Source organism: Haliotis asinina, chromosome 3 (genome assembly GCF_037392515.1).
Source record: "Haliotis asinina isolate JCU_RB_2024 chromosome 3, JCU_Hal_asi_v2, whole genome shotgun sequence".
Lineage (NCBI taxonomy): Eukaryota > Metazoa > Mollusca > Gastropoda > Lepetellida > Haliotidae > Haliotis > Haliotis asinina.
The window spans coordinates 39072260-39085659 of record NC_090282.1 but is presented as its reverse complement, the minus strand read 5'-3'; the positions used below and the strand labels follow the sequence as shown (position 1 = coordinate 39085659).

The 13400-nt window shown below is 41.2% G+C and overlaps 1 protein-coding gene across 1 annotated transcript; it reads right to left on the bottom strand.

Annotated features, from left to right (window-relative positions):
* Nucleotides 1-2128: 2128 nt before the first annotated feature.
* On the bottom strand, nt 2129-9026 carry LOC137276822 (bone morphogenetic protein 1-like). Its single transcript, XM_067808468.1, has 5 exons — nt 8990-9026; nt 6823-6916; nt 5992-6116; nt 3382-3522; nt 2129-2495 (listed from the first exon to the last, which is right to left on the bottom strand). Exons 1-5 carry the CDS (start codon nt 9024-9026, stop codon nt 2140-2142), a joined length of 753 nt encoding a protein of 250 aa, XP_067664569.1. The 3' UTR covers nt 2129-2139.
* Nucleotides 9027-13400: the final 4374 nt, after the last annotated feature.

Below are 13400 nucleotides of genomic sequence, written 5' to 3'. Positions count from 1 at the left end.
CCAAACCCGACAGTGTTTTGATAATATTTCTTGTATTTGGATATCAAAACACAACAGAATCAATGGTAGTCTTGTGTTTCACTTTAATCTCAACATCTCCAGATTGGGTGATGTAATAGGTTAAAACATCGTGTTGCTGAAGGAAATCCAAGATGGCTGTCATATTACATGATAAACAGATGTTAAATGAGGCAGCCAAATTTAGACTTTTTTTGTTTCGAATATGGTTGAGAGTTTTCATGTTGATCAAATACTTAAGCTTGCTTACGCCAAGAAAAGAGAGATGTTTCACATGCTAAATTATACCAAGTTCAGATGGATGCCATTTTTCATTCCACAACTTTGATTGTCAGATCATGATCACTGAATACAAGAACATGATTTTGAAGGCAGTGAGTGTTCAATGACATAGTTTTCGAAAAGAAATCATTGCAAGGAAGTACAGACTTCAAAATCATCTATATTTTCATTGTTTACGTGGCTCATTTGGTTCATTTATATTTGCCTCTCTAAAAGATCAGATCAGCGCAAGGGTGAAGAGTCACATGTCCAGGACTAGAGTAAAATACTGGAACTGATAGCTTTGCTATTACATTTCTTATTTTTCAGAAAAAAAGTGTAGGTGGGGTGCATTTGGAGGAGGCTATGCTAGATGCAGCTATGATGTGCTTATCGTATAGTTTATAGAATCTATATTTGATCTGGTTTCTGATTTTAATATAGCTCAAAAATTTTACTTTTAATTTTACCTAGAGATGAAATATCAATGTTTCAATACGTTTTCGGAAAACATATTGTGTACACCATTAATTTGTTTGCATCAAGTTTGATAATTAATTCTATACCACTCAAAAGAGAAACGCATAGCTGAAAATTGCCATATATATACACACGCACACACACATACACACACGGACAAATTGACATATGTATGTGTGTGTGTGTGTGTGTGTGTGTGTGCTTACGTATATAACTTGCATCTGTTATCAGTAACACGGACAAGAGACAAACACACATGCATACTGTATGATATATCTTGATCATACATTCATTATGCTATTTATACTTGTATTCTTTTGCTGCAATATTTTCATATTATAAAATTATTATATTACTTCAGTATTTCCATCAATTGCCTTAAAGGATGTCTCCTTAAAACACATTTAGGTATCAATATCACTGCGATGCAAGTCTGCAAAGAAAATCTAAAGAAAACCAAAAGTGCATGATCAGTAGCAGCCATTTTGAAAAAATGGCCAATGCTGTTTTCTTCCATTTGTATCTTTGTTGAGTAAACTTACCAGTTTTCGTTCTTTAACATCTAAAACTTTAGGCACCACAAACATTTAATACAGACAGGAGTTACGACAAAAAAATAACAAAATTTTAATTTCATCTTACCATATTCAGATACATCCACCTATATAATGCATTATTTGTCCTCTTTTTCATTAAAACATTGTTCTGCAAGGTGAACTAGAGTGGATTTAGACATCTGGGTGAAAAAAATCTGCCAAAAAGCATAGTCAAAAGAAAAACAGATAATGTTTGTATAACCAGTGGCGGCATTCTTGAAAAATGGCGGTCTTCTTGGATTTTTGCTTGGGCAACGTTATTTTCTGAACCCAGAGCCTATGGTGAGCAATCCTGTCAATTTTGGTGCACAATCAATTACGGCGGTACAGGTAAAAAGCGTCCGCCCGTCACGCCCTAGACCCAGATTCGATTCCCCTCATGGGTACACTGTGTTGAAGCAATTTCTTGTGTTCCCTGCCATCATGGTGTTGGAATATTGGCAAAAGCGGCCTCCAGCCATACTCAAGTCACTCACTCACCCTCTCAAATTGTCTCTTCGAATCAACATTGGTTTACGGGAACACTTCCAGCAAGTGTTCATCACAGGACTCATTGAATAGATACGATGACCTCAAACATAGATATGATGGCCTCAAACATAGATGTGATGACCTCAAACATAAACTTTTGATTACATGCGAGCACTATATTTATTTGAACAAGATTCTTATAACACAATTTGGCAAATAAACATGGTAGGCCAGTGTAATCATTAACAACTGTTGCATTTAAGTGCTTTACCACATCGTCCTTAACACGTTGATTAAAGAAGTTGTTAGACTTTCAATTTATTGGATTCGCCCGCACCTCTATCTCCGAGTAAGCTGGTGGTGGAGATGTTGGATAGAGTGAGCCATAACCCGGAAGAGCGTCTCTCGGGTTACTATAAAATATGGAATTGCCAGAGGACCTTCCCGGCGTGTTGTGAGAGAAGTACATAGGAAGCCTTCCCCTAGGGGTATTGTCCCAGGACACGCGTGTCAAGGGTCGAACTTGTCTGTTAGCCCCGTGTTTCTTGGAACAGCAGTGGTACCATAAGAGTATGAATCCGAAGACGAACGCAACGCCAATGACGACTCCGGCCGTTATTAGGAGTGGAAGTGAACGGAAAGTAGCCGGGGAAACCATTTTCACACTGCCTGATAAAGAGACCAAATTAGCATCTTCAGTATCTGTTCATATGATCATGATGAAACCGTATAGGTGTTATCTAAACACAGCTAAATCTGAATCAAAACAGATCAATATGTGAAAAATAATATACTGTTATAACGGAGTCCAAGAGACCGCAAAAAATCATCTGTTTTAAACCGTAGTTCGTTACGTGTTTCGACTCACATATGCACCAATGGTTTGGGCAGGTTGCCACAGAGTGAGTGAGAAATGGGCTTCACACCATGTGGGGAATCAAACCCGGGTCTTCGTTGTGAGTACTAGGTTACCCTCCGCCTCTTTGTTACATAGTATAAGTACTCCAAAGATAAACTACTATCACTTGCTTGCACAAGAAACGGCATTCATACTTCAGTCTAGTAGATGCAATATTTCTACCATCACTTCCAGTCGCATTCGTTTAGCATGGTCTGCAGTTTACGTAGGATCATTTACAAAACTTAGTTATTTACATCCATGTGTTTCAGCTGTCTATATAATCGTTGATTTTTTTGTTGGCATATTCCTGATTTCCTAAATCTTACATAATCCGATGATAACAGACTTTAACCGACACTTAAGTAATGACAAACGTAAATGATTACAACTGCAAACATACAGGAAAATCGTGATTAAGATTTGGCCCATTGGTCATAGGGTTCGCTTGACACACGGGAAGGCCCGGGTTCTATTCTCCACATGGGTTCAATGTGTGAAGCCCATTTCTGGTGTCCTCTGCCGTGAAAGTACTTGAATATTGCTAAAAGCGGGGTAACAGCTCATTCACCCACCCATACAAGCCCACACAAGAGTATGCAATGGCGTTTTCCTTGCATATCGAGAGTTTGATTGTGAATGATCATGACAACATACTCCAGTATCTGATCTTGAATCCTCGTCTATTCAGACTGCCGTCAGTCTTCAGTTGGATGTGCAGGTGCTCGGAACTGCTGGTCAACGTAGGCTCGCTGGTGCCGCAAAACCTCAGAAGAACGGAACTTGCAGATGTGGGACCTGACAATAAGGAACACCTGACATGACAACGTACAGAGTGGAGTAGCATGGATTAGAACTTTTCTTCCCTCAGTGCGACTTTGGATTGATGAAGATCACTCGAGTTGAAGACGAAGTGCACTTTATTACTTCATGTCGTTTGTGTAACAAGTTGAGAAAGAAATTTATACCAAGTATTTGTACAAATAATTTATGATGGGAAACGTAACCAAAATATATGTTAATGATTATTACACATTGTGACTTATAAACTATTTTTATATGTACTTTTTATACGGGCTAGAGGCCTTGAAGGTTGATGTCGATAAATACACATTTCTGGACAGGTGCCAGTTTGATGAAATTGCATATGATATCTTCGCTTAATCATTTTCACTTCAGTGTGATTTCAAAACTAGTTGAAAAGCTTCATAATATATTTCAGAAGTGTCCTTACAATTTTATCATTTTTTTAAATGTTCTGCAGATCTGATATGCCATTGCCATGCTTTTGTCCCTTTCGCACCTTTGACTAAGGGTAAAAAATAAGGCGTCACGTGAAAGCACAAGTTGAAAAATACAAGCCTGTGAAGAAGCTTTTGAAAACATAAAGGAACACGAGCGTTTTTATGTGATCCCCTATTTTTCCCCTTAGTACACGCACGCACGTACGCACGTACGCGCCAGTTTTAATAAAGCACCACATTGAGTTTTGGTGTAAATATAACAGATCATATATGTCAGATGATCGTGAAAACATCGTCATTGAGTCGCTGTGATATACAAAAAGAATGTAAAATGATTTGGGGTGGGGTTGCTGGTGGCTGTTGTTGCACAGGTGAAAACGGGGAAAATATGTTGTCTTGTGCCTGAGGAGAAATATAGAAACCGGTACCCGATTGCATTGTACATTACTCTCTACTCATGAGAAGTGAAAACTGAATGTGACATTGCGACAGAAATTGAGAAAATAAAAGTATGTATTAGAGCGAACCACAATACCCTGTCCATTACCAGAGGAAGATCTGCTAAAAGCGAATTCCATCGTTGACATCAGGCACCACAGTAGACACCCAAACCTCGCGACTGACGGCCACCACACAGATTGTATACTGCTAAGTTCGTCATCCAACGACATATCACTTGACACGACGGTATGATGCGGCCCCTTCTAGCCCGTAAATGCATATACGAGGGTTGGCTGAAAAGTTCTAAGCCTCACTGTGAAAAAAAGTTACAAAGTCCACGTTTGTAATTTGTTTTTCTACATAGTCCCCTTCCAAGTTCACACACTTTTGCCAGCGATGCTGCAAGGCCCGAATCCCGGTCAGGAAGAAATCTTCTTCAGCTACCCTAAAAAAATCAGTCACAGCGGAAATGACGTCATCATTACTTGCAAAATGGCGACCGGCGAGTTCCATTTTCATTTTGGGGAACAGGTGGAAGTCAGAAGGAGCAAAATCAGGTGAATAAGGAGGATGGTCAATGAGTTCAAAGCCACAATCGCGGATTGTTGACATGGCCACCACCGATCTGTGAACAGGCGCATTGTCTTGGTGGAAGAGGACACCTTTAGCGATCATCCCTCGTCGTTTGGCTTTGATTGCTTCTCGCAACTGGTTCAGTAGATCAGCATAGTATCTGCCGTTGATAGTTTGACCTTTTTCAAGATATTCAATGAGCAGAATACCCCTGGAATCCCAAAAGACTGATGCCATCACCTTTCCAGCTGAAGGAACAGACTTGGCTTTCTTCGCAGCTGGTGAATCAGGATGCTTCCACTGTTTTGAATGTAGTTTTGTTTCTGGTTGAAAGTGATGTATCCAGGTCTCATCCATGGTTACAAATCGTGCCACAAAATCATTGCGATCTGCTTCAAAACGACGCAAATTGTCAAGGGACGTCTGGAACCTTGACACGTTTCTGTTCTGCTGTCAAGAGCTTTGGCACCCATCTTGCAGAAACTTTAGTCATTCCTAATTCGTTGGTGATAATATGCTCAACCCTCTCATGAGAGATGCCCACTACACTAGCAATATGTCGAGTAGTCAATCGTCGATCATCCATCAACATATCGAGCACTCGCGTGATGTTTTCTGGAGTGGTTGCTGTTGAAGGCCTTCCTGAGCGTGGGTCATCATCAAGGCTTTGTCTGCCACGCTTAAATTCTGCAGCCCACTTCTTTACTGTGGAAAATGAAGGAGCATCATCCCCTAGAGTGTTGGGGACATCCCTTTCTTTTGCAAGTACTTGATGACTGCCCTGTATTCAGTTTTGTCCATTTCTGATGATTTCAGAGGGTAGGTTTACCAAAAGAGCTGTAGTTGAGGTAAAACTATTAGTACGTTTGTAGTCCTTGTGTCTATGATTCACTAAATGATTGTCCTCATTGGTGGCAAACACCTGTCTCTACCTGGTGGGGAAAAACCATTCAGGCTGAGAACTTTTCAGCCAACCCTCGTAGATCATGATAGTTGTCACGTAACCTACCGTCGTATACGATGACGTAGTCGTATGCGCATGTACTGGAGTATTCTAAGTCGGCGTCCTCGACCGCAAGTTTGATGACATGATTTGATTCATTTGTTGTCAAGTGCCAGCTCTCGTCTTCATATCTAAAATAGAAGCAAGAAATCGAAAACTGAAACGAGAGTCCACTGTTCGATTCCGACATTATGCGTTCATGAATCGCCGTCAAGTTATGTAATGACGCACGTATATCTTACTCCAGCTGTGGCAACTATCACAAACACACGCAAAGTCAGGTCAAGTGTCTTCCAGGATACCAGAAACACTACTATAGCGAGATCCGTCATTGTACTGATCGATCTTTTATATATGGAGCCTTGAATGCTGTTCTTTTCATGGCGCATGAATCTTTTGACTCCACTCCGTCTGTATATAAACATGACAAATTCATATATGCTATTCATTGCGTTTGAATATTAGCAAAACTCCCTCAGATATTTCCAATGTTTCTATTTTCTGTTTGTTTCTTTTGTTGTGGAGTATATAAAACCTAAGTGAAGTGAGTTTATTTTCGTATGTGTAACGTTTAAAGGTCAGTATTTTACGTAACTCACAGAAAAAATATACAATGTCATGTATATTATTTAATTTAAGTAGAGGAAAGCGGTTCGCATGCAGGTTGTGAATGTTCAGAATGTTCACATGCGTAATGAACAGATATGGGCTATCCAAATGTCGTAACCAACATGGAGTCCGGTACAACTATCATAGGATCCTGACACATAAGGGACGCAACTCTGGGGTTCGCTAAGGCAATACGGTTTGTTGTAAAACCTTAACGTGGGATGTTACCTTCCGTAATTGCTTGGGTACCCCGGTGAGGTGAAATACCGGGGCGTCCTGTTCACTGTAAGGTACGTACTGCCTCCGCGGCATACCTGGAATACTGACACACAATATTGATGTTAGGTACATGGCATACTCTGTACATGAGGATGATTCGTTTGAGGCAGAAATAATACAAAATACTGCAGACGGACAGTGTTCATGGTGTCAAAAAAGCCAAAACAAAAGAAAACGAACAGGGGCGGTGAGGTAACCTAGTGGTTAAAGCGTTCTTTCATCACTTTGAAGACCCAAATTTGATTCCCCAAATGAGTGTCAGGTGAAGCGCATGTCTGGGATCCCCCGCCATGATATTGCTGGAATGTTGTTAAAAGCTGCTGAGTAAGACTGAACTCACTCACGCAAAACAACACGAATATCCTTTTTAGTATTACAGTTCATGGAATATCATAATAATTATATACTGTGTTGAATCACGGGCATGATGTGCAATAACACATTGCCAAAACGTTCGACAGTAAAGGGCAAACTACCATCAGACAAAATGATACGCGTCAACGAGACTTGCCAGGCAACTGACACTCCGAGACGTAGAGAACCGAGAGGGTATGTTCCCATTATGGCTACTCCCATTTTGACTACTAGTGAACATAAACATATACACTTCAAAAAAGTAGGGGAAGTTCGGTTTTTTAAATATTATAAATATTTAGGAGATTTATCGGAGTCAATCAATGTTGGTATGATATTATTGAATGTTTTGAGAGTGCATCACCATTTGCACTTCCTTACAACCATAGTTATTTGGAATGTAGTCGCTTTTGACAGATGATCGGTGTATGGCATGTAATTTGCATGTATACGATTTTAATTTTTAAAACAAACGACTAGAAACAAACACAAATGTGTGGCGCAAGATGAGTGTCCAAATTAATGTTCTAAGTGATTTCTCGACCTTCCTGAAAAAACATCAAAATCAAGAATGCACGTGTATGGGGCTACTGCGTTGTGCGCGTGCATATCATGCGTTCAATTTAGGGGTGGTAATGGAGAGAAATGGTGGTGAGTTCATAAGATGTCTGTCCGTGAAAGTTCAGGTTCCCCTATTTTTGTAAGAGTATATAATGGACCTCCCCTGCACTTAATAGTGCACTCTACTTATACAGCTTATTAGTCCCAGATTGTCCACTGTTTGAAATTAACGTTTCAGAGAGACTCCCAGTGCCTAACCATAATGATTAGAAGCCAAGTGAATCGGGGTTCTTGTGATCGTGCATTGTTTGTTTTGATATTTGTAGATACTCGGATTAACACGTCGTAAATTTATATCGACAGAATTGATCACAATGGACAAGAAACGTGAGGAACTAGCAACGTTACAACTTGATACGACGACAACAATATGATATGTTGGCAGTATGTGCTCAGGAGTTATGACTTGTAAGCCATAAAAAACACACAATTTTCAATATATTTTCATTGTTCTGTGTTATTTTTTAATGACTTTCGTGTACTTTCTTCCTTGTATCAGTTTACTTCTTTGTAAGAGAAAAAAACGCAATCAAATCAGTTGCACTAATATACATTCTGGAGATTTGGTGTGGTTTTGAGCAGTTCAGTACATAGGATTTCCTTCTATGAACCACGAGACGGTTCATATTTGATTGCGTGGCCAATCACAATGCCACAAGACCAATGCCGCAGATGTTTGCCATTAACACAAACGAGTCTGTGAGGTAGGTTACCCGCCACGGCTTGTCAGCTGAGCATAAGTGACGTTTACACCCAGGAGCACGGTCATAGAGCTGTAGAACATTAGGGTGAACCAGGCTTCGAATCCTCGACCATGGGTTTCTGGTCTTCCCAAAGAACAAACTATGCACAGCGAATTGCGCCACTTAAGAGAAATCTCCCGGCGAGTGAGTGAGTGAGTGAGTGAGTGAGTGAGTGAGTGAGTGATATGTTGGGGGACACCAGAAATGGGCTTCACACATTCAGCGTATATTACACTATAGGTGTAATAACATGTATGAATAGATCGGCACAACAAACGATATTACACAAGAACATTTATAATGAATTCAATGAAATACGTAATATCTGTGATGAAAACATTCCTAGAATTTAATAATATAGCATTAGTATATTGTTCTGGGTATCTACGGAATCTTACCTGCTGAAAGAAAAAAAGTTATCCACAGACAATCCATGTCCAGGTCTACACGGCACAGTTGTATAACATTAAATTATCTTCTCTTTTCCATTACAGTTTCTATTTCTGTTTACAATCCTGGCTGCATATGTTGCTATATCACCACAAGTGCCCACCTGTTTGGGCCCTTGTACCTCTTCTGAGCTGTACCATGCGTTGTGCGTTAATCACTAATCCCCTGCCGATAATTCCTTGCGGATAAACTCCGCTTGCAAACTCTCAAGGTGGTTGCGAATCTATAGACTAATACCCCCGGCTTCTTCCGTGCATATCTTCCGAGCCTCCACATCATACTAAGAGCATATGCTTACAAACACAAAGGGCAGCATAATAGGATTTGTTATTTGACATTGTATGCTAATAATGTGGATTTGTCCTACCGACGTCAGCGTCCAACCCATGTGACGTAAGGTTAACGTTGTTCAGCGTCCCGATCCACATAAACTATAGAATTACGACATGTGGTAACTTTACAAACGCCTTGTGGATTGGGAAAACTGACCTACTTGTTCGTCTGGTAGAGATGTGTTCAGTTGTTCTTGACCGTTACCTTGAAATGAATCTTTGAGAGTAAAATTGTCAGTGACCTTCCACCCCAGTCCGATCCCATGCGTCGTAATCTTGAGCGGTGACAGATTAAATTGCCACTAAAACATTTTTCTATTTTCGTCGGTCCAAACATCTATTCATACATACGCATACACCAGTGGAATACCACAATGGACACTGTTGCTTTTGCAATACATGTGAGTTAGTAAGTTTAGTTTTACGCCACTTTTAGCAATATTCCAGACAGTTCATGGCGGTTAGACACCAGAAATTGCCTTCACACATTGTACCCATGTGGGAATCGATCTATGGTCTTCAGTGTGACGAGCGAACGCTTAACCACTTGGCTACTCCACCGCCCCCTTCACAATATACAAAGCAACACAGAGAGACCCGTGAAGATCTGGCCCTAGATATTCCAAGCTCTCTTAGCGCTAACATAGCCGTATGTTAATTCTAATGTATGTCACTTACGACAATCATAGCGCTAAGAGAGCTTCGAAAATATAGGCCCTGGGTTAGAGCTAATCTTCATGAGCCCATGCGGACGCTTCTCAGACTATCAATCAATGGTTTGTCTGATCCAAACATTGTGATTAAGACGAACATTGCGGTGTAACAGAAACAAACAAAAGTATATTTGTTTAAGGGGTTAGCTGATTGAGGAGCGATGGGGCACCCTTGTGGTTCGATCGTCACGACGAAGAGCCGGGTTCGATTCCACAAGTCATATGGGTAGAAAGTGTGACGTTTCCTCTGCGTGGTAGTGCTTAAGAAACTTATCCACTCACTCACTCACTCAAAATGATTCCGCTGAATGTTCTGTTTAATATTCTTTTATGAGTAAAAATCACGATATTCGCTGAAATATTGCCGGTGTTACTATACACTTAAAAGGAATGGCAGGGTAGCCTAGTGTTTTAAGCGTCCTCTTGTCACATGGGAACAATGGGTAAGGGCCATTTCTGGTGCCCACCGCAGTGTTATTGCTGGAATGTTGCTCAAAGTGGCTTAAAACTAGACTCACACACTCCCTCACTACTCATTATAAACATTATAAACTCTTTATGAGTGAAATGCATTATATCTGGTCACCTCACTCTTAAGAACACAATTACCGGTAAACCTTGGTTAAGTCTCCGCTTCTCACGCGGGTTGAGTTCCCGTTCGTACGGGTTCGTTGTCTGAAGGTAATGTTAATTCGGTTTACCCAATCGTAATATTACTATATACCATAACACGTTTAACCTGGCACTGTCTAATAACTCACTGGCCGATACCAAGTGACCTTGAAACCCACAAGCACGTGTCCAACAGCCATAGCTGAGACAAGCGTGACGGTTTGACTATTCATCAAAGCACAGTGGTCAGTTAAACCACGTGAGTTCACCACAAACTTTCTGCGCCAGGGGGTCAGCTTCCGTATACACATTGTTTTTATACAAGGCCTGAGCGGTGATCACACTTCCTGTAAACCAAGCCTTAGTTCGAACGAGGAAGACAAATAACCAGATTACGGTGAATAAGTCAAAGGTTAATTGAATCGGGGGAAAATATATCAAAGGGAGGTAACTGAATACGGAATACACTGCGAAAGTGTGTTCGACACTATTTTTTTTTTACTTTTTCTTGTCATTCACGCATAGCATGTCACCAGCAAATGTTACCACGACTTGCTGTTGTGGACTTGCTAGTGTATCTTCGACGCCATTTTCTCCGTGTTGCTGTACTGACGCTCTTCCTACCTCGAGTCTGTGTGGAGAATGTCACCGTGTCGCCTCACCCTCCGGGGCAGTGTTTCCAAGACACTACGCTGTGTGATCTCCCCACCCCAACGAAACTGGCCGTATGGTTCAGAGGTCGGAGACTGCAATGTAATGAAGTTGTTTCTCGCGACGACGCCATTGACGTTCCCGAAGTACACTACGAGGAGGCGATGGAGGTATTACTATTGTGTCCGTGTAAAGCGGTGTGGTGGGGTGGTTAAAGCGTTCACTCGTCACGCTGAATAGCCGGGTTTGATTCCACACATTGGCACAAACCGTGTCCCCCGTCGTGATATTGTTGAAATGTTGCTAAATGTGGCGTAAACCAAACTCACTGATATTCACTCTTCTTATGCATGTATGTCTTTATATCTTAATTTGCCATAATTTCACTTTTGACTGAATCCGAATATCTTGACTAAATCCTAATGCCCATTCACATTTCATTTAAAACATCATTCTATTAACTAAAATTGACATTTTTGTTAAATGTAACGAAATATTATATATAGCATTTTGTTATTTTGCTCGGTTTGAATATAAGAAATGTTTAATGAAAGCATATCCATCTGTGTCAACTGTCGATTCGTGTAATAATCATTGAACAATATTTAGAGACGTTTCATTAAGTGCCTAAAGTGGACCAGTCACCTTTAGCAATATCATATCAGGCGACGCCAGAAAAGAGCCTAACACATGTCGGGAAACGGACCCGGGTGCTCGGCATGTCGAGCGATCGCGTTAACTACGTACAATGCTATTCCACTATCATTGCATGAACAATGATTAAGGGAAAATAGCTGTTAGTTAGTAATGGATAAGCCATCACGGGCTCTTCTCTCAGATCAAAGCATTACGACCGTAATCTTTCTTGCTGGCTTGGATTGAGACTCTATTACTGTAAGTCACGAATTTTCTTGCGAGCATGATATAAACTACTCAAAACAGAAAAAAAGAAACGTTTAGGTAGTATTTTTCCATGTAACTTTTCGAATTTGAATCAATGGTGTCTGTGTAATCTGTATACGTATATCTATGGTGAACGCTGTCTGCAAAAATTTCCGAGTTTGAATCCACTGTCATTGAGGACAACTCGCCCAAACGCACCAAAATCTGTTTTCCTCAATAAATGCAATAAATTGTGAACGGGAAGAAATTCATGAGTTTCATTTTGCAGGCACGTTCCATACATCATTTCCAATAAAAGTCGGGGTTTTTTTTAATGCTGTTGCGACAGTTGACAAATCTTAAATTAAGTCATGCCTGGACTTATTGAGGCTAAGCGCAACAATGCGATTGGTCATTTGGAGGCTGGGGAGTCTGAGACTGCGATTGCAAGGGAACTGAATGTGTAACAGAGAACCATAGCATGACTTTGGCATTGCTACCGGCATAAAGGGTCAACACCTGATCGCCCCAGGTCAGGTCGACCCCGTGTGACCACGCCCGCACAGCACAGGTTTATGCAGCTTCGACTTTTGCGGAACAGGTTCACCACAGCATCCTCCACAACATCGGTAGTGTCAGGACTCAGAGCAATTTCTGATCAGACTGTGAGGAACCGCATACGTTAGGCTGGTAGTCGTTCCACAAGACCTTTGCGAGGACCTGTCCTTACACGTCAACATCGGCAACAACGCAGACAGTGGTGTCACCAGCATCTCCCATGGCCATTGCAAAGGTGGAAAACTGTTATCTTCAGTGATAAGTCACGTTACATCCTGCAACGTCCCAACGGAACAGCACGTGTATATCGACGTCGTAAAGAACGCTGCGCTGCAAATTGTGTACAGGAAGTGGACATATTTGGTAGTGACAATGGATTAAACCAGGGATTTCCTTGCCCAGAGCAACTTTCAGGTTCTTCATTGGTGCTCACGATCACCGGGTCTTAACTCTATTGAACACGTGTGGGACGAATTGGATCGTCGTGTGCGACAGCGTGACCCCCAACCACAGACGTCACTTGCTCTGTTTGCGGCCTTGAGAGAAGAGTACCAACTCATTCTCAGGCACTTCATCCAGAATCTGGTCCAGTCTATGGGACGCCGATGCCA